General features: G+C 39.0%; 1 protein-coding gene across 2 annotated transcripts in view; it reads left to right on the forward strand.

Annotated features, from left to right (window-relative positions):
* The window catches only part of ADAMTSL1 (ADAMTS like 1), a 437,554-nt gene that overhangs the window by 252,145 nt on the left and 163,497 nt on the right, over positions 1 to 21,912 (forward strand). Inside the window, exons 1-2 of one of the 2 annotated variants that reach the window (XM_069002428.1) lie at positions 2,623 to 2,927; positions 17,380 to 17,507. In XM_069002428.1, the coding sequence (XP_068858529.1) occupies positions 2,871 to 2,927; positions 17,380 to 17,507 (185 nt within the window). In that variant the 5' untranslated portion in view covers positions 2,623 to 2,870. Of the gene's footprint in view, positions 1 to 2,622; positions 2,928 to 17,379; positions 17,508 to 21,912 lie in introns of those variants that run through there. The other variant, XM_069002429.1, reaches the window with a different exon arrangement.

The raw sequence follows: 21,912 nt of genomic DNA on the forward strand, positions 1-21,912 counted from the left end.
CTGTCCAGGGAAGTGGTTGAGTCACCATTGCTGGAGATATTTAAAAGATGTGTAGATGTGGTGCTTAGGGGCATGGTTTAGTGGTGTACTTAGCAGTGTTAAAGTAACATTTGGACTTGGTGATCTTAAAGGTTTTATCCAACCTAAATGATTCTATGATTCCATTGTATAATAAACTCCTGTCTCCCACCATCATTCTTCATGCAACATTCTCATCAGCTGCAATGGAGTTCCATGATCAGAACAGTGGCAGAATACAAGGAATACAAATGTAATTCCAAAAATATTACTCCATCTTAGATGATAGAGTTGTCTATTGAGCCTTCTGTACTGATAAGAATATCATATACTTCCTTTCAAAAAAGCCACATTTTTGGAAGTTGAACAAGTAATACCCAAAATGAGGCATTCAGAAATGGGTTTATGTAGTGCCAGTGCAACAATAAAGTTAGATTAAAAGAAAAGAAGAAAAATCCCAAACTACACAACAAAAAAACCCAAACACATGGTTATGAAAACGTCTTTGTCAGTTGTTCCATCCATTGTAAGTTTTGTAATCATAATTGCAGCAGTTTTTTTCTTAAAAATAAAGTCGTCATGATTCATCTATTCAATATTACAAATCTTGCTGTTTACATTTAAAAGTTTGTCTTGAGAATTTCATTTACAGGAATTCCAGGAAATACTGTAAGTACCTCTCCAGTGATGTTAGTCTTGTAGAAAAGGAAGAGAGTATGGTAGAAAACATACAACAGTAGTTAGGAGATGTACAGGAAAAATCCTGTGTGTGTGTTGACACTGCTGGTGAAGCAAAAGATATGAAGGCTTTCCTTTGGGGGATGATGGTGTTATTTGTAAAAAGTACACTAGGTTTTTATTAGATTTATATGTTTCGTTTCCTGAGTTTTCAAGGGCAATAGGAGAAGTCATAATTTCTCCCTTGATGTCATCCTATGGTTCCTTCCTCACTTCTGATGGTGCAAAGTAGTTCATCCCCCTGCTCTCCTCCGTGAGGTGGTCACTGAAGTTGCTGTAGAGACACATAGAGATGTAACAGAGGAATCTTAGAACCTGTTTCAAACCTTTTCTCATCCCTGCTATGTTCAGTCCAGCTAGTGCATTTTCCATCATTGCCCCTTCCTACTGAGCCTTTTCAGTCTTCCTGGTCCTGCTTCCTTGCCTGCCAAATCCAAAGGTACCCAACCAAACGACTGCTTGGCAGTAAAGGCTGAAATCTGTTTTTCCCACTGTTCCTAATTACTTTCATTTCTTATTTGAAATTTTTCTTTAGCCTCATTTCCTAAAGCCCATCTTCATCTAGTTTATATCTTTTCTATTTTGGCCTTCAGATGTCTTCAGTGTTTATGTTCCTGTTCCTGTTATACAAAGCCAGACTCTTCTATCCTCCCATCTGACTTGTCAACATCTGTGACTCTTTTTTTTTTTTCCTCCACTCAGTTCCTTTCCTTTTTCAAAGTCTGTATCACTCTCCATCTGTTCATCCAGCTTTTCCTCCAGGCTGGTTTTAATTTCTACTGATGTGCAGTTCTCTTAAATGATCTGTGGTTTACCCTTTCTTCTTTTTCCTTTCTGTCCCCAGTCCTGGCCTTTGGCAGAATTTCCCTTTCCTTCTCTAGCTTCTGACTTCAGTCACTTTTCAGACTTATGGCTAGCATACTATTCTCCTCCACCCCTAACACACAAATACCTTACTTTTCTCCATTGTCTGAGCTTGCTGACGTACCAGAATCATGATTTTAGGGAATACTGGGCTTTCTATATGCCCATCTGTACGTGCTGTGCCCTGAAGCACCAAAATGTTGCCACTGCAAGGCATCCAGCTCAGCCCCATGTGGAAGAATACCTACTGCGTTTAGAAAGTTCTTGGATCCAGTTTGCAATTTCTCCTTCAGAAAATTAAATAAATGGACAGTAAGTAAAAAAAAAATTTTAAAAATGTTGGAGACTTCAGGCAGTGCAGGAGCAGAGGCAGGCAAACAAAATGAATTCTGAAGAGAGTGAGAGCAGTTATTTGAAATTCCTACCTGTCAAATTAATACTTAAAAGGCAGAGTTCTCACCTTTCCTGAGGTGTTTGAGTCTTTGCCTTTCTGTGCAAAATTCTTCCTACAGTAATCTCACTTTCCTCCCAACACAGAATAGGTTAGGTTTTAAATTTCCCCAAAGAAAAATGTAGTGACAGAAAAACCGTCACTCAGTCCTGTTAGAAACATTTTTGGTTTACATTTTTAAAGCACAGTCAGATCCCTTTGTTGCTGAGCAAATGGTGTAAAAGAGAACACATTTCTGTGAAGAATACAATGCTTTAGCAAAATGTGCATTCTCCATGGAGAATGTAAGCATTTTCCGATTGGTGCTTTTTATGGCATACGTTATATATTGACACAGATTAAGTTTCCCTCCTGTCTGGAGCAATGCACGCTCAGGAGAGCTACTGACCTAGCAATAAACGTGAACAGCTCATGGCAAGTGGTGAGCTCCGGGAGCTGCAGGCAGAGCACTCCGTTCATCTGTGCCATTCTGCCTCTCTCCTCCTACTACTCCTCCTCTCCCGCTCTCTTTTTCCTTCCCCTCTGTCTTTAGCTGCTACGTTTTCCCCAGACCTCTTGGCTTTGTTGTGCTGCATGTCTGAATAGCAGGAGGGGGATTGGCTAAACGCCGGCTCAGGAAGCGCTTCCCCGCAGCTCACGCCAACCCACCCACCCACGCCTGGGTCAGGAAATGTGAGCGGGGCTGATGGAGGCGGAGAAGCGGGGCTGAAGGCTTGCACCAGCGCTGGATGTGACAGCAGGCAGCCGAGCGCTTCGCAGCTTGCGCGTGTCCGACCCCAGGTCCGGCACGGACCCGACAATGGAGTGCTGCCGCTGGACAACCGCTGGCACCCTGCTTCTAGCTTCCCTTATCCTGGTAAATGCCATTTCTGTCCTACAAATATGTACCGCCTGTAGCTGATAACTGTATCTGTGTGCATGTATGCGGGTGGCTATGTTTTTAATCTCTTAAAATCGCAGTTAGTTTGTTTTGAACAAGTCATGTAAGTCTTATTCTCGCTAAAATACTGCAGACTTCGAGCCTTGGTATTGTGGGTTGCTGCCGGTAGAATCAAGAAGTTGATGTTGGCATCAGCTTTCTAAACTTGGAGAGCAATGACCTGTGAATAGTGATTTAACTGCTTGGGATTTAGAGAGGAGCTGTTTCTCTGCTCTTTAAATCAAACTGTATCACGCTGTAATGTTCCTGGAATTTTCTTCCTTCTTAAAAAAAAAAAAAAAAAGAAAAGAAAAATGTGTTTCAGTTTTGCACATGCAAAGACAGGTACAGCATGTACTGAACTTTTTCCATAAATCAGCTTAAATGAGCTTTTGTTATTTCTGTAACTCATTACAGAGTCAAGTTTATACCAACCTTTGAAAGATATGTTCTATGATATCTGGTATACTATACTTCAGGGCAGTAAACTTGAGCATTACTGTATTATTTTCTTGCATACTTCCCCTGGTTATCCTGATAGGATGCTTACAGCTGAGAGATGTACCTATGCTGTTTGATGGACATTATATGTTCCTTTTTGACTCGTACTTAATTTTATGAGTGGTATGTTGGAAATCAGAAAATCTGCAGAAAGCATATTAATATGCATACACTTTTGATACCAGAGTCATCTTGGCATACATATGTTGTCCTTTTCTTAGAATCTGATGAAATACAGTAGTTCAAATACCAAAGCATCATTAAGAAATACATGAATTTTATATAGCAGCTTCCATCTTCTTATTTATCTGCATAAACCAGTCTATAGTAAGCATTATAAACTAATCTTTACACATTTTTAGTAGCCACATGGGGACATAAACATCAGGATAACCCTATTTAAAATGATTGTATTATTAAAAAAAAAAAAACACCAACTTTTTGGAGATACAGTCACTAAATACTATTTGAGCACTAGAAATAAGAATGCTATCTGGACTGATCTAGAAGTCTTACTTTGTTTTAAAGTCTATTTGCCATTCATAATACTAAATTCATGCAAACAGCATGTAGTCAGCATAGATTCTCTTTCGTTTGTGAAAATGAGATGTTTATAACCTGATGACCATAATAAGTCAATAACAACTTAGCCAATCCTGCAGGACTAATTTAGGGAAGATCAACAGGAGATGTGACTCAACAAGTATGTGTAAAGACTGTAGGATTTGGCCTCGTTAAGCTCATACTCATAATATTTGTACATCACTCTGCTGCTTGTGAATTAAGGTCTCAGTCCCTGATTCATAAAAATAAATAGTGCATTCTGCTGCCAACTATTATCCATTATATTCCACACTATACTAGTTTTTATTTGTATGACTTACCCTGCCTCAAGAGATTTCCCTGCACCTCCCAGCAAATCTCTTTGTGCCTTAAGAATAGTGATGTGAAGGAAGCTTAACTTTCTTTTTGAATCAGACCATTCTTTTGCTCCTTCCATAGTCAGGAAAATCTCTCACTTGCTTTCAGCAGGAGATTAGGTAAACATTCCAGTATTTGACTTATAGCTTGGCTAGAGATAGGGATAAGTTGTAGGATACCTTGGTATACTCATTCCTAATGTAGTTTAATGCAGCATGAGTTCACCAAAGGCATGGTAGAAAGCTCATAGATGTTTTCTGAAAAAAAACAAGAAGTCATTGAATCAGGCTGTGACCTGGCTGTTAGCATCCTAGATGTTAGCCTTTAGCCAAGCAGACAGACTGAGTTTGAAATCTATGACAATCAACATTTGGATTTATGTTTGTCACCTTGTATCTCTTCAAAAGGCTCTATCTTTCCCACAATAACCAACACCAGCAGCTTCTCGTCATGTAGCACTCTAGTAACATCAGCAAAAGTTTACAGTTGTAAGCACTAAGGTTATGCAATAAATGCTTACAAGGTAGGTCTTAGAAGAATTTATCACACGTTCCTAACTGTTCAGTAAGACACAGTAGAGCAAAGTAGCACCTAAAGTCTTTGTTCAGCATCTTTGCCTCAAGGAAGGATGTTGCACAGCCCAGGCACACACACGGCCTATATACTTGTACCATATTGAGAGAACCAGTTTGTCAGGCATTTATGTGGACTAATTTTCATGGCTCTTTTGAGAATCTGAGCCATAACACTCAGATGCTTGTCTTGAAAAAGCTGTATGAAAAGGTAATTTTTCTTTCCAGAGAAAGACCAGATATTTGGAGAATTTTGCTTATTGCTCCATGAACTTTTGCATGCTAAGGAAATATTACTACATTACTTTTAAGAGCAACAAAAGAAAGCAGGCATTTTGTTCCGGAGATTTTCCTTTCAGTTAGTTTAAAAATAAAAGCCTAACACAAGCAAATCACAGTTGTCTAACTCAAAGGAATGTAGCCAAAACCATAACCAGCCATGAGTTCAGCCGAACTCGAAGTCAAATCACGTCATGTCAGAAGGACATTTAAACACATTTGCATTTGTTATTTGCATCTTTTCAGCAGCTTTTTTAAGCTCTCTTTGTTGCTGTTGTGATTCTTACAGAAGTTACACTAGGGACTGTAATAAAGTACATGTGTTTTTCTGCAGGATTTCTTTATTTTGCTGTGCTAATTTGTACATGGAAAATAGTCAAATACAATAGTCCGTTCCTTCCAGGCTCTTTGGCATTACACTCCCCTATTATCTAACTGGGTCTGTCTTGGATGACCACAAGCACAATTAGCCAGTGAAATGAGTATGTTTCTTGTTTACATCTGAATGTACAAAGCTTGACGGTTTTTCCTTTCATGTGTAGATAGGTCTACCTACTGCTGTATGTCTGTCTCTACAATTGTAGGTATATTAAGGGGGGGGTTTTTTCCAGTATGAGATCCAAAGAACGCAAATGTATTTTTATGCAGGATCATGTATATGTACAGACTAGCATTTGATCACATCAGTTGGGGAAGGATGAACTGAAATGCAGAGTTCAGCTATACAAAGCTGAGATTTACTCATGTTACAAAGTGAAAATGTCTCACCATTGTGGTTTGTGACTCATGCTGCTATACTTCAGATATGCCATGTCTATAAAACAAAACTATTTCTTATGGGAAGGACTAGATGCTACTAAGTATGTATGATCATAATTTCTTCCTGTATTACTCTAGAATTCTGTGTTGGGACATATTTTACTGACCTCTTCCTTCAGATTCTTAAAGTATAAAATTTATTTCTTCTTTTTCTACCAAGTGCAGAGGCTTGCATGAGCTAAATTAAGGTTGTGTCATGAATTTTTTTTGCTTTTGGATTTTAGTGAATTGAACTCCGCACTTAATGTAGGCTGTTGAGCTACTGATCTGCTTCACCAGTGTCACTAAAGTTTAACGTGTTCTTTTAATGAATTTGCTAGATTCACAGGGCTGCAAAAGAATAATGAAAGGAGGTATAACATTGAACGCTGTGGAGAGTCTGAAGATTGGAATGTGGTCACCTGTAGTCATGGATCTGTCAGCTGGACAAACTTCAGTGCTCAGAAGGTTCATGAGTTAATGCAAAGTCTGAGAGGGCCATATGACCAGACAAATAATTCTTTAGAAGAGGACTATCAATCTCTGCATGACTAAATTTTCACTGAAGCAAATATAACCTGAATCCCTTAAAACTGTGTTGTTAGCTGTCCAAGTAAAACCTCATGATTTCTGTTGTATTTTCAAATCTATGGACAGCAGTGTTGCTTCTATTGCTTTTTTGTAGCTATTTTCTTAACCTTGTAAGAAAACTCAGAATTGTAGGGGAAAAAATTACATGGGGGAAAAATGGGAAATTGCAGTCTGAAGAAGGAAAGAAGAGTGGTAAGGCCATCCTTTATGGAAACTATTAAAAAGTTAAAGGTAGTGAAAAAAAACCTGAAACCACACCAACAACCAGGTGGTATAAAATCATGATAGGGAGCAGGAAAAAGAAAAAGAAATTACTTTTTCTCAGCCCAAGTCAAGGACAGTTCTAAAATAAGTCTTCTCATCTGGTGGACAACAATTAATCCAAAAATTGTCATGAAGTGATTATTTCATCAGAATATCGTACTTGGGTATGAGCCACAACTTCTTCCTAACTCCTGTACAGGAATGGCTAGTTTTTGCTGTTGGCTTCTCCATCTTTTTGCAACACCTTACGGGCAGCAGGCTTATCTTAACAGATGGCTGACCAATATTGCATGCTCAAGGTGTTACAACGTGTTCTAACTCTAAGATGTATGTTTAGGCAAAATGGGGGAAGTAAGCAAGGGATATACATTCTGTGGAGTGAGAAGATCTTCTCGAAGGTATTTAAGCCTGTGTAGTGTTGAACACAGACCAATAGCAGTCAAAGCTTAGTAAAATCTGATCACTTAGATGTCCTCCTATCTCAGGGAATGTAAATCATTTCATCATAGGTCTGAGATTTTTTATCATCTACCTTTTAAGTACCCTGTTTAGAATTCCATTCCATGTATGACCATCTTTTTTCATTTTTCTGCAGTAACTGAACTTTTCCAAACTTCTTATAAAAGTAGCTAAAGTTGGGTAAAATTGGAAGGGGAGAGAAAGCAGTGTGTGTATTTGTGAGATTTCGTTTTCTTACAAAGCCAGCATATGTAGAAATCTTAGTAGTTTTGTCAGCTGTGGATTTTTTGGTTGCAGCTTATAGGGGCAGTCATTCTAGCTGTGCAGAGAAATAAGTGGTATGTACATTGATACTACTGTACATTTATTTTCACATTGTTTCCACTTTAATGTTCACTGCCTTTATGGAATCTCTTCCAAAGCTTCAACCTTTAAAATTTCTGCTTTTCAGAGACTTCTCATAGAGGAAGTTCAGCAGAGAGGGTGTCAGGGTAGAGGGAAGGGGGTTGTGTGATAATGTAAGAGATCCTGATAAATTCCAAGAGTGCTCAAGAAATGAGACGGGAAATAATATGCAACTTATAATAAACTCAAACTGTCCCATAAAATAAATATTTGTTTCCATATGAATGGTGGGTGTCGAATTTCCCCTTCTAGCTTTGTTGGATATAATCTCAGTCCCTGTTTGAAGTTTCCTAGTGTGTTGTTCAGGTTCTGTGCTCTATCAACAGAGCCAGATATGAAAGGAAATAAAAGAAGCAATAAGGTCTCCTACTGTTTTGATGCTGGCATCAGATGGGTGAATTATTTATTTACTTACATTTACTTACTTACTTGCTGGTTTACTGAAATCCTGTATTTCTTTCAGTCTGAATTGTTAAAAGCATGAGTTGTTCAGGGCAAACATAATGGCCTTTAACAAGCCCAAGGCTGTCTTCTCTTACTGTAAATATCTTTTGGATCTGGCATTTTCATAGTTCCTGTAACTTTTTTAAAGAGAGAGGATTTTCAAGTTCCCGTGGTGTGTTCAATATTTCCCTTAAAGGTCCAGCCATGTTTTAAAGACAAAAGATCTGAATTAGCTGAAAGGGAGAGGGAAGTACTGTAACACAAATATCTGAAAATAAAAACTTGAGTTTCTATAGGTTTAATTGTAAGATTCTGCCACTCCAAACTTTAGAAGTCTTGCCATTCTCTGATAGGCTCATCAGTGCTGGTAAGCACCAGGTCAAGAGGGAGTGTCTTACCATCTTACCAGAACTGAAGACTGACACAGAGAGAAACGCATATCCTTTCTGTGTAGCAAACTTGTTCAAAGTCTGGGTGTGTCATTTCTGGTTTTTGGGGACAGCAAGGGAAAAAAAATATTTTCTTCACATGGGATTTGAGGGCAGCATGAGAAGAGGAGCAGCAGCTATGTCCTGACAGTGTTTAGCGCCTTCCATCTTGGCAGTTCAATGTAAATTCATGAAAAAAAAGAAAAGTGGTACTGCTAAAAGACTTCCTTCCTTCCTTCCTTCCTTCCTTCCTTCCTTCCTTCCTTCCTTCCTTCCTTCCTTCCTTCCTTCCTTCCTTCCTTCCTTCCTTCCTTCCTTCCTTCCGAATTCCTTCCTTCCTTCCTTCCTTCCTTCCTTCCTTCCTTCCTTCCTTCCGAATTCCTTCCTTCCTTCCTTCCTTCCTTCCTTCCTTCCTTCCTTCCTTCCTTCCTTCCTTCCTTCCTCCCTCCCTCCCTCCCTCCCTCCTTTTTTCTTAAAGCTGATGAGCACAGCACAACCAACACATACATTCATTTCTCACCATTTAGAAAACACTTGGCATGCAATAGCCCTCATCACAGATTACAATTTTAATTTTCTCTCATCTCCCTTCTGTGTGCATTGTGGGCTTTATCCCTGCCCACAGTTCTTACTACGTGGAAGAAAAATCCGAAGTCCTCGAGTGCAAAAGATGCACTTTTGAACCCATGCTGTTGGGTGGGTTCCGAATTCTGAAAAATGATTTCACCTCTCCTGTATCTGAACCAATCCTAGCCTTAAAAACCCTTCTGAGTCAATAAGGCAACAAATCTGAGGCTGAGCCAGCTTGGACTTGCTCTGTATTGGATCACCCATGCCTGGTGTTTACACCAGCCCAGCAGGATTTAAATATGACAAAATGTTGTAACTTCAGTCTGTGAGAGAAAGAAAGAAAACTCTTGTATTCACACTGCTCTCCTGGTGTGTTTTTTCATATGGGTAAAAAGGGTGAGAGATAGGACTCAGCTGAGGTTTATAAGGCACTGTTATAAAATGTTACACAGAGCTAAGTGTGCACCATGTTGAAGTGATACGGTGTCAGCTCCATCCCCTGCCAGCAACCCCTTTCCCCGTCCCTCCAGCTGGCTGCTGCCCTTCTATGAGAAGAAATGAGCTCACATTTGGCACATTTCTCCTGGGATACAGCTTCCAGTCCAGGTTTAGGAATAGCTGTTTAGCTCTTAATGTCCTGAGATGGCTGTTAATCAATCTTTCCTTGTGCTGTGGCACACTACAAGCTTTGTCCTCCCATATACACAGTGCAGCTATATGGCTTGCTTCAGGGCATTAGGAATCCCTTGGGACTATGAGGACAGCACTGGCAATATTCTTGTCCTTCTGAGATGAATTTATGTGTGGAGATAATTATGTAAGAGGGTGCAACTGTGTACAACACTGAGACACTGTTTTTAGGAGTTCAGTGTGACACTTTGTCCTATTACTTGTGCAACAGCCATATCAGGTCATGGTTAGGGAGGGAGGTGAGGTTATTGCCCTCTCAATAAACCTTTGCTTTCCTGTGCAAAAGGAAAACATACTATAATTTATCTTTTTCTGTCCCTTTAGTAATGAGCCTGTCTTGCATGACTGTGCTCTTAAGAATAAGAGAAGACAAAAAGGAACACAGCATTGAAAAGGACTAACACAGCAAATTTTCACTGATGTCCCTGAACTGAGCTAGCTGTATGTGTATCAGGTGTTTTCCTTCAGGGTAAGGAAAAATCCACCTATTGCTCTTTCCCTTTGTTCACAAGAGCAGAATAAGCATTGGAAAACTGCAAGAGTATCTTGGTGAAATTTCCTCATGATGGATAATTTGTGGCAAGAGGAGTAAATGTAAAACTATCCAGAAAGAGATTTGGAATTTTTTTTTTGTTTATTCCTTTTTAAGAGACTGAAATAATAAATCCTGGGCGATTTATCTGCACTAGCAAAATCTGAGCGTAATTACCCAAAGTTCAGAATATATGCTCACATGCCTGTGCTCCTGTGCCAGTGCCTTCCTTGTGGTTTGGAGACATTCAGATCAAGGGTTCCCTGTGCCAGGGATTTTCCGTAGGAAATACTCTCTTGATCCCCTCAGAGGCCTTTTGCTTTGACTTGCAAGTGAAAAGGAGAAAAAAATTCCTAAGTTAATTTCCAAGACTGTAAAGCCTCAGGCAAGTGGGATGGTACTGTTCAGCTCACAGTTGCATCCCCAGTAGGAGGGAGTTGCTAGCCTCCAGGGAACTGAGGAGACAGTGTTCAAGGAATAGCCACTTTGGCCTCAAGATGTCTGATGCTCATTGCAGCTACTTTTCTTTCCAGGTTGTTTGCCAGGGAAAACAGTGCTGTAGAAGTATTTTGAACAGTTCTGTAGGCATCCTTTTGATCTGGCCATATGGAACAGCATGCAGTTATTCATGGCAGCAATGGCACTTGGGGTCACTCAGCATCTCAGGTGCAGTAAACTACTCATGCAGATTGGGTACCAGGGCATTTTCTCTTTTCATCTTTTAACTTCTGTGAGAGCATGTCTTGGGGTGACCTTATGATGTGTATCCCATATCACTGCCCTATGCCCAGAAATTAATTCTTGTGCCTTTCTATGCCTCTAAACTGAGCCTGAGAGGGGGAAGGAAAAACTGAGCAAAACTTTTTCAAAGCAGTTTGCAGCTTGTTCAAGGTCACACAGAGATAGGGACTTTTTTTTTTTTTTTCCAGTTGCGGCAGGGGAGCGAGGAGGCACCCGGCTTGCTGCTCCCGGGTCAGTTTTTGGCCAGTTGTTCAGTTTGTTTTTCTCTGGAGAGAGACTGAGAGTTGAACTTTTTTTCCTTCCCCGGAATTTCAGATTTTGTCCCTTTTCTACTGAGCTGCTTCAATGTCAGAGCATATCAGGAGGACTTTCCACTGAGCACAGAGGGCCTGGCCCCGGGCCAAGCCCCAGCTCCGAGGAGACCAAAGGGAGGACTCTAACACTTTCCCAGGTTTTTTCTCCACAGCAAGAGATTTTATTATTTGGCATTATTATCCTTTCCCCGTGTGTTTGTTAAATAAATAGGTTTTTATAGTTTTTATCTCTTCCACTTTCCTTTGAGGAAAATTTATTTTTCCCGAACCTGGTGGGGGAGGGGTGTGACCTGCCTTCACTCAGAGGATATATTTCTAAATTTGGCCAAAACGGCACAGAGCAGAACTTCCATTACTTTGGTAAGCATGTCAGGTAGGTGGGATTTTCTGGTTTGTGTGGTCCTTCTGGAGGCTGGCTGGTTGGGAGGTCTGGTGGCAAAAGTCGTTTTTTTTGCTTTTACATGGGATACAGACCAGACAATGGGAAGACAAGCTGTTTACCATACCAGCTAAACCATCTATCCTGACCCTGAATCTGACCTTTTGGAAAAGAAAATAGGTTGAAGTCATTGGTTTCCATGGCTGACTTCATGAGGTGCATGAAATGGAAAGATACCTGCTTGGAACTATAGAAGAATATCTATTGTCATGGGAAATCCTAGTGCTTCCAGGGAATCATGCTCCTCAGAAAGATACTGATACATTACTGTTGTCAGCCCTTTCTTCAGTATGGTGCAGTTATTCTGGAAGACTAGATGTGCTTTGGTCATACAGTACCATTTAAAATAATGTGTAAGTCTAGATAGATTAAACATTTTCTTTTCATGAATTGCAAACTGGATGTGTCAGAATATTTTGCTTACGATGTTTCAATATATTCACTTTGAAAAGTTTCAACAGTTAGTCAGAAGTGTCTTGCATGTTATCATACTTTTTGATGGTAATTACCAATATTAATTCAACTGACTGTGAATTTGTTCTGCCTTGCGTTTTTTCAAAAGCCAGAGATTTCCAAACAGTTTTCCATGTGAGCTTTAATCCCGCTGTTAACTTGGATGGAATGCAACTAAGATACATAACATTGTGCCAATGAAATCTTATAAAGCATACATTTACATTGGTTGAAGCTTTGAAATACATGGGTTTTATAAAGAGTTGAGGTCACTGGCCTTGCCTCCTGCTGTTACACACCTAGGGAAGTGCTGAGAGCAGTTTCTTGCTGGTTCACTACAGACTACAGCATTTCAGTACTGTGTGAAGTATATATTTAACCTCAGTGATAAACATCAAAGGATGATCAAGGATTACTCAAAGGAGAATGTGTGGCTTGGCAAGAATTCACATAGGGATGCATTTAAACTTATCTGAAAAGGCTGGGCAGGAAGACCATTATATAGGAAAAATTACTGGTTTTCTGTCCCTAACATAATTTTTGCGGGAGCTAAAGACAAGTTTGGGCAGTGGCCTCAGAGGAGTCTTGCGTATTGTCACTGATGCTTCATCATACCCTGAAACGGTAGGGATATGGTAAGAACCAGATGATATAAATTTCTTAACCAAACTCAGTGGTTCATATTATCTGGGAAATAACTGGCCTAAATGCTGTATCGATGCCATAGTCCAACAAGAGTTTAACTACATTATTTACTATCTGTATTGCTGTTTAATCTAGGGAACACACTGGGTACTTGAAGAAGGGACTCCAGCAGCATTTTACTGAATGAGGAGGAAGACTGGATGCCTCAGAACCAGAGGAGAAATTAATGAGCATAATCTATATTTATATACACACTCTTCTGTGTGACACTGACAAATAGTTGGATTCTGTAAGGATAGCACTGTTCCAAACAAACCTTTAAATTCAATTTCAATGTGCAACTAAGATTGATTTTCTTAAGGTTGAACTTCTTTTATAGACCTCAGGACATGAACAGAGGTCTTGCTGCTATTCATTTTTCTCCCTCTGTGCATCCACACACGTGTACACATACGCTTTTAAAAGATCTGTGATTTAAGGATGTGTGACACTTGTATTCCAGATAGTCTAAATGATTTCTGTATACTGTAAGTGGAAAGGGTAGGAGACACCACGGAATATAACATGGATGCCTGAAAACTCTTTAGTAAATTCAGAAATTACTATTAAACACGAAAGCTGGAATTTTTTTGAAGAATCAGATTGGACGCCTGGCTCTATTAGTTTTACTTGGTTATGTCAGATTGCTTTTGTTTGTATTATGAAAAGTCCTTTGTTTGACTTGTAGTTTAAAGCCTTTTTTCTTTTACTTCTGTAAGCATTTTCACCTGAGTACCCTATCTATTAGTGATTTCATTTTTTACACATTATCCTTTTTGACTTCTGGTCCAATAGCACAACGTGTTCTTCCTATTTCTCATTAAACAATTCTTTGAGAGTCTTCCTGCCCTCTCCCACTGGAGCTGAGGTATGGGGTGGTAGATGCAGGATCACGACCAGATTAAGAAGTGTATGTTAAGATAATAAAGGGGTTAAGGAAGATCTGGTTTTGATTAGTGCTACCAGATTTATTTGTTTACATAGGTCACTGATAAGAAAATTACTTAACACTGACATTTCTGACTGGATAATTTTGATGTCAGGACATCGTGAGTTTTGTCTGGCCAAAGCAATGGGTATTTCCTGGGAAGCTCAGGCTGACAGGCACCTAGAATGGACAGAAAAGTTAAGGAAGGTCTTCTGGTACCAGCAACAGGGCATAATGAGCCTTAATGACTGCATTTAGCTTCTTTGACATACACTGGTATTTTGAGAACCACCAATCTGGAGTATCTCGGGCAGAGGTAAAGGACTTTTTCTATGATGGAACTGTTACTTAAAGGAAGCTTTAAGTGGTGCCAGCTTTGCTCTTTGCAGCTTTAAGGGCATATACTTCCCTCTACTTTTTTTTTTTTTTTCCTATTTTTTGTTCCTTCTCTTTATTCTCTATGACAGGAACTTCAGGACTTTAAAGAAGTACTGTAGGAGCTCTTGCACTGCAGAACTCTTGACTGCTACTTTAATGTAAGATCTTAAGGTTGATTCATTTTGTCGCAAGTGGGTAGAAATTATTAACTACCAGTATAAGCTACTTTTGAAAAATCTATGTTAGACAATGAAATCTAGCTAGTAATTGTATAGATATCCTGTATCTTGGATAGAACCGTAATGGACAGTTGTCTTCTGATTTAAAATGACTTTTTGGGTATTGCTGGAATTTCAAGCTCAGTCTTAACCATGTAGCTCACAGGAAGGAAAACAGTCTACTTTCTTTAACATTAAACATGGATAGAGTTGAAATGAATTATGTTTATTCGACTTGTTAAAAGAAAACTTGGAGCCTGTTCCAGCTTGAGATCACATGTTTTTTGGGAATATATAGGTCTTAAAACAAATTTTGGAATGCAAGTAATAGGCTCACAGATCTCCTCTGGGTGGGATTACAGTTTATGTCAGAAAAACTTGGACCTTTAGAATATCTAGTTGTGCTGATGCTTGTAATTTGTGCTGAGGTAAGAGTACTTGGTTCACGTGAGTTTACCTTGCAACCCTTTTTAATTATGTCTTTGGACTTTCAACTAGGGCTGAATGATCAGGTCATGCACCCATCTGCAGTTTGAAGATATTTGTTTTCCTATAAACTGGAAGCACAGACATGTGTTTTAATTTTAAGAGAATAAAATTACAAATGCTCATTTTCATTTTATAAAAATTACTTTTCAAAAAAGCAGTCAGGTGAAATAACCTCAGTAAATGGTTTTGTCTTCTCCTATCTCAAATGTAAATCTGGATACTGGGTCACATGTAGTCATAGTTAGAGTTTGATCACTTATGAAGCTTTAATTTTTACACTTACCCTTCCAATTATTGTGTTGAATTTTTTTTTTTATATATTTTAATAAAGGTAAGATAAAATGGGTGTGTCAAATAATTATTACACACTCATTAGACAGACCCCATATTATCTCATACAGACTAAATTAAGTTTCTTTTTTACTCATGAATAACAATATTCAAGGCTGGTATATTTCACCATATTTCATTACTAAACTTCTACACAGCTTCACTGAAGGTAAAATTATTTCGGTGTTGAGTTATCTCTGTGTCTCAGATAATTTCTTAGTGTTGCCATCAAACAGGAGGTTCTGATTGATGGCAGAGCATCACCAGCCTGGAAAGGGTGGGGATTGCCCTGCTCTGGTCTGCACTGGGGTGGTCTTACTTCAAGTCCTGGGGGCAGTTTTTGGGTGCCACAATATGAGAAAGACATTAAACTATTAGAGAGCATCCAAAGAAGGGCTGCAAAGACAGTGAAGGACCTTGAGGAGAAGCCGTATGGGGAGTGGCTGAGGTCCCTTGGTCTGTCCAGCCTGGAGTAGAGGAGACTGAGGAGAGACCTCATTGCAGCCTACAATTGCCTTGTAAGGGGAAGAGGAGGGGCAGGCACTGATCTCTTCTCTGTGCTGACCAGTGAAGGGACCCAAGGGAATGGCCTGAAGCTGTGTCAGGAGGAGGTTTGGGTTTGGTGTCAGGAATAGGTTTTCACCGAGAGTGTAGCTGATCACTGGAACCAGGCTCAACAGGAAAGTGGTCACAGCACCAGCCTGACAGAGTTCAAGAAGCATTTGGACACTGCTCTCAGGCACATGGTGTGACACTTAGGGTGTCCTGTGCAGGACCAAGAGTTGGACTCGATGATTCTGATGGTCCTTTTCAACTCACCATATTCTATGGTGCTATGAAAGCTGAGGCTGATTGCTGTAACATGGGCCAGCAGCAATGCTTGCCGATGTTCCTCTGTTCAGGGTGTACCTTCAAAGTCCCCCTCATATTGTTGTTTTGCCTTCTAATGAATATCAAGTGCAGTTAGAACTGCTATTCACCAGGTGCTGGCCCACAGCACAAGTCAAGCTTTGAAGGAGAACACTGCCTGTCTCCATCAGACACAGGCATTTTTGGTGCACCTTTGCAAGGTTGGTCAGTTTTTCCAGCAAAACCACATTTCCCACTGGAACAGTGTCTAAATAGATGGTTAAATCATTTGTGTCCATAAAAATCTATGTTTCTGAGGTGCATTTGCATGAATGAAAATGAAATGCTGAATACAGGTATGACTGCTTTATTTGAGGCAGGTACTACTATCTATTTATGACTTAGTCCTTGAAAAGCTGAGCATTTGTGAGTCTTTCAGTGCTGCTTCTCTATGAAGTTGTTAGAGCACAGCCACTGGCATTAACAATAGCACTGTCTGGGTCTGCGCCTGACACTGGTAACTCCTGCTCTTCAGGGAATGTGCATTTTCTTTTTTAAGCTAGCAAACAGTAAGGATGAAACAATTAGGGAAACTTTGTCCAGCAAGTTTCATAGATCTTTAGACAGAGAAGCAATGATAGTTCAAATTCTTTATGGTGCGCGCATGAAAGTGATTATACTTAATGCCTTTTTAGCACATTTTTCCTTAGGAGCATTTTGGAAGGCACCTTTCAATATGCCTTTTCGTAGTTTCTAACACAGCAGCAAAACTTCAGAGTACAATTTCTAATATCTATAATACTCCAATTCTTAATCAGAAAAAATCCTTTGTCTCACTGTTGTTCAAAGACCTCTCTTAGAGCAGACTTCACTAGCCTCAAACTGAGACAAAGTAGGATATTCAAAAGATGAAAATGACCTCATACACCATTCACTACTAAGGAACTGGTTGTCAACCAGTAGACATGCCAGAGAGGAACATATTTATTCAATTTATTCAGTGCTTTCAATAAGCAGGATGATATCCAGTAAAAAGAAAGGTTAAACTAGCGACAGTATTTTTGACACTTAAATGTTGTTTCCTGATTTTTTTTCCTTCTCCCTCCCCTCAGAGCTCCAGAACAGCTCGCTCGGAGGAAGACCGAGACTCACTGTGGGATGCCTGGGGCTCGTGGAGCGAATGTTCACGCACTTGTGGAGGAGGGGCTTCATATTCACTGAGACGCTGCCTGAGCAGCAAGTAAGTGGCTGAATGTTTTTTACTTCATTGGTGGAAAAATTCAACCTACTCATATGTGTCAGACCATAAGAAGTAACCAGTGGAGATCTTGACCTACATTGAAATTTTCATCTCAGTGTCAAAAAATTATGGTGGTGGTTTTTTTTTAATTCAGGCAGGCAGCCAACATGCTTGATAAGGCAACACTCTCTAAAATATAGCAAGAACCGATGGATATAAAAAGTGGTCTGGACACCTTGCAAGGCTGCCAGCTCCTGAAGTTGAAACTTCCCTCCACTTTCACCATTTAAGCAGTAAGAGTTGTCATGCACTCATACCAGGATACAGATAATTCACTACATTTAGTACCCCCCCAGTCTCAGCCACACTGACTATAAAAGCATCACATTAATCAAATGTGGCATCCTGAGCTACAGAAGAAAAAGTAACAATTCTACAAAGGATATCTTACAAATTAAATTTCAGATAGGAAGTCTTTCATACTGGCAAGGCCCCTCCCAAGAAACAGAAATAAAATGGTCTGGTACAAAGGTGAGTTCTGGGTACCCAGTAAGGCATCTGAGATTTTATTCCTACCCAGTTACTAGCTTGCAATGGAAAATGAACAATTCATTTGACAACTTTTCCACTCTTTACTTCATGTAAGTTTTACCTGCAAAGTATTTCTAGCAAATACTTTTTCTATCTACTTTAGGAAAAAAATTACCTGTAGTCAACATGGTATATGTGATAAATATTAAGAGATCTCTGGTAAAGGATATGAAGGGAAACTCCAGACCCAAACTTCATGGCTTTTTGCCATCTCTGATACCTTATATATTGTAGGATAAAAAATCTAATACAATTTTCCATCCTGCATACTTTCTTTCATATTTTTATTCATGTGCTTATAAAACTGATGTTAATATAACAAACAGTGGCCATACAATCCAAATAATTTCCTCTGGCATTTTAATATGTGATGTTGTTTAGTGAAGACCGGAAGCACCATAAGGCATTGAACCATAACATTAGAATAAGCTATTGTGTATTTTAGCTTTATCTGTGAACAGTCTCCTAGTAGACCCATTTATTGAGTTGACTGTATGCAAAAGTCTGCTGGAAGAAAAGATAGGCAAAGGCATCTGATGAAATAAGTGGAAAACCAGTACTTTGGTAATCCATTCCCATGGATTAAAAAAAAATATTTTGGTTTTAAATGTGGGGCCAGATTCTAATACCTTGTTAATTTCATGGCCAACTGTGGTTCTGCATTCACCTCAAAATCTGAAATTTCAGAGACAGGAACTTAATTTTAATCACAGTATATCATTTTCCATACTTAAAAACGTAAGTGACCCTTCAGTATGTTGCTTTAATGTAAACATGAACCCAGGCGTATCAAGAGATCTGGGGAATCTAAGCAGTAGCAGCTTTCTCTGCTCCCTCAAGAGAACTGTCTCAGTAGGTTCTAGAAGGTAAATCTTTGCTTTCCAAATAGTACTAGTAGTAGTAGTCGTCACGATCTTCTGTAATATGCGAGTGTAAACCATTTCTTCTGGATGCTCTTTGATTCTTGTGCTCTTCACGATGACCCTGAAGCTTCACCAGTGGAACAGGGAATAACCTCATAAATCACATGGAATTTTTTTTTGTACACTACCTTACTACTGTCCCTTCAGGACACAAGCAATGCCTCCTGCCTTAAGAAATCAGCCACAAACTATGAGCCATTCAGACATGGAAACCCCCAATTTCCAGGACAGGAAGCAGGGAGTTAATTAAGTGCATGGCTTTCGGTAGCCAGTAGCAATAAATCGTAAATAGTAACATTTGTCCTGGAATTAACACTCTGTCAAATGTGTGATAGTTTTTCCTTTTTCCTGGTCTACATGCAATTGTTACTTAAGTAAAGGGTTTAAATTATTTCTTTTTCTGCTGAGCATTTTAAGCTGCTAAGTCAGAGAGGGAGCAAGGTAAAGAAACTCATCCAAGGTTTCCAAATAAGCCTGTTCACATGAGTACTTCAAACCTGGCAAGGCATGACTAAAGTGTCCATCTCTGACGGACAATTTCTTCATCAGTACAGTTTATCTCATGTATTTGTTGTGTGTAATTTCACTGCAGCATGAAGGAAGATACTACATTCTTCTGGCAGATGAAAACTGGCAATACATTTAGATGTTTTGGAACAAATTAATCCTAAATATTTCTCATCCTGGAAGGAATATTCATAGTGCCTTGTATCTCTTAGTTCTGTGTGAGGCGACTTTCAGAGCATCACATGAATAGAGAGAGCATAGTGCATCTGCTTTGAAAAAATGCAAAGACTAATTGCCCATTCCTAAACACCACTAATATATATAGCTAAATAAAGGAAACCAGCTTTCTTTCCAGCTTTTGTTTGCCAAACTTATGTTAGTGCTTGTGTTGTTTGTTTTGGGAACATGTTTTGTGTTAGGCCTTCACAGCTGTGATGAAAGAATGGAAAGTGTTAGCGAAAAATTCTGTATTCTTGTGTTTTAAATGGCAAAAATTTCAGGGTAGTGGCTGTTTAACAGTACATTTCATTAGAACAGCTGGTTCTGATTATGCTAAGGACATTATGATAGTGATATAAATACATATACTAGTCACACAAGCAGATGGGTTGTCAGCCCAAGTCAATTGTATGTCCTGGTATCCCATGCTGACAGCAAGCACTGGGTCACTGCAAGGGCAGAATAAGCCCCAGGAAAATAAAGTTTTGCTAATTAGAGTGCTAAGACTCAAAGGATGACACTTTTTCACATTAACTCTTTATAATTTTTGATACTGTTGTTACTTACACAAAAGGACAGACACCCTTTAAATGTTACTGGGTTTTCTCTCCGTGAATCTCCCAGACGAATTATATGTTAGGTGGACGAGTAAGTGGTTTTTATTTTATCATTTTAGAGTGTTTTGCCCTTCCGTTTTCCTATCTTTTTTTTTTTTTTTTTAATGAACTGCCATGCAGCACTACTCATCAAAACTTGTATAGAGGAGAACCACAGACCACTCCTATTTTTCTTGAGGGCCAAACTACCAACAGTGGAGCTTCTACAGGGAACCAAGTTTTATTAGCTGTTGGCTGCTTTGGATACAGAGATTATGGAAATATATAGGCAGAGCAGGTAGAGAAGCACTGCAATACGGATTTTGCCCTCTTACTGAGAATCCAACTCTTATTTGTTGCAGTCTGTCGATTGTGCAGCACTGCTGGCATTTGTCATCTAGCATAGCGATTGATAACAACTCAAATACCTTCTGTCCAGGTTTTAATAACTGTCCATACTGATTCAAGCAAGCTCAAATAGAGCAATAATAAATACCTGAATTAGATATCTGAAATACATGTGCATTTGTTTCATGTACTGGGATACATTCTCAAATTGTAAAAGAAATTATAAATTCTCTTATTCATTTGTTCATCCATCCTGATCTAAAAATATTCTGTATTTTCTGAAATTGTACTTTACATATTTATGAGTTACTACAGTAATAATGATACCATTTTGCTGTGTCTAGGCTTGGCAAGAAGATAATTGTGATTCTTTTTCCTATTATCTTCTAAATTCACCACCACTTTCTTTTAAAGTAAGGCTGCATGTAGCAGAAGATAAGCATGTCCTAGAGTTTTATAAATTATTTTTGCTCTTAGTGGATAAGTAGTCTATTTTTTAAACTGCTTAGAAACCCTTCATGTTACTATTGCTTCTGTTTATGAAAAAAAACATGAATCAAAGAATTGGAGTGTATAGCAGAGTGCTGAGCTAGTTATGGAGTCCCAAGGATCTGAGCTAAAGGGCCAAAATTTGAGATTATCACTCTTACCTTTGGAAAATAATGTGTAAACTTCTGAACAGGGTGGAGGTTTTCCACCATTAAGTGAGAGGTTTATGTGTAGTACCAGAAGAAAGTCAACATTAACATTTTCCTGACAAATTTCCACCAGTGTAAAAGCATCAGAGATTTAAAAAAAAAACAAACACAAAAAAAGAAACATCAATAAAACAAAATAAACAAAGAAAAGCACACATTAAAAAAAAAAAGGTGGAACAAATGTGAGAGAATTAATGCCATTATTGTTCGTATTCTTCATATTGTGTCACTTACTGGAACATATTTTTTTCTCCTTTTCAAATACCTCCCTTCCTTCCTTCAGCTGATGACTGTCTTTTGGTAATGCAAGTGAACCACAAATATGAAATAGCCTTTCTGCTAGCTTGGCTTGCTAAATTAGCTGCAGTGATTCACTATTTTGGTTGTTTGGCCCATTGCCATTGCATTCTGCAGAGTGAAAACTATAGATATGCATAAATGACTCTCAGCTTTACTGTCATTTGACTTGGTTGATAAAATAGCAACCAAGACATACCTTTGACAGTTAGGTTTAGTAAACTAG

This window comes from Aphelocoma coerulescens, assembly GCF_041296385.1.
Source record: "Aphelocoma coerulescens isolate FSJ_1873_10779 chromosome Z unlocalized genomic scaffold, UR_Acoe_1.0 ChrZ, whole genome shotgun sequence".
Lineage (NCBI taxonomy): Eukaryota > Metazoa > Chordata > Aves > Passeriformes > Corvidae > Aphelocoma > Aphelocoma coerulescens.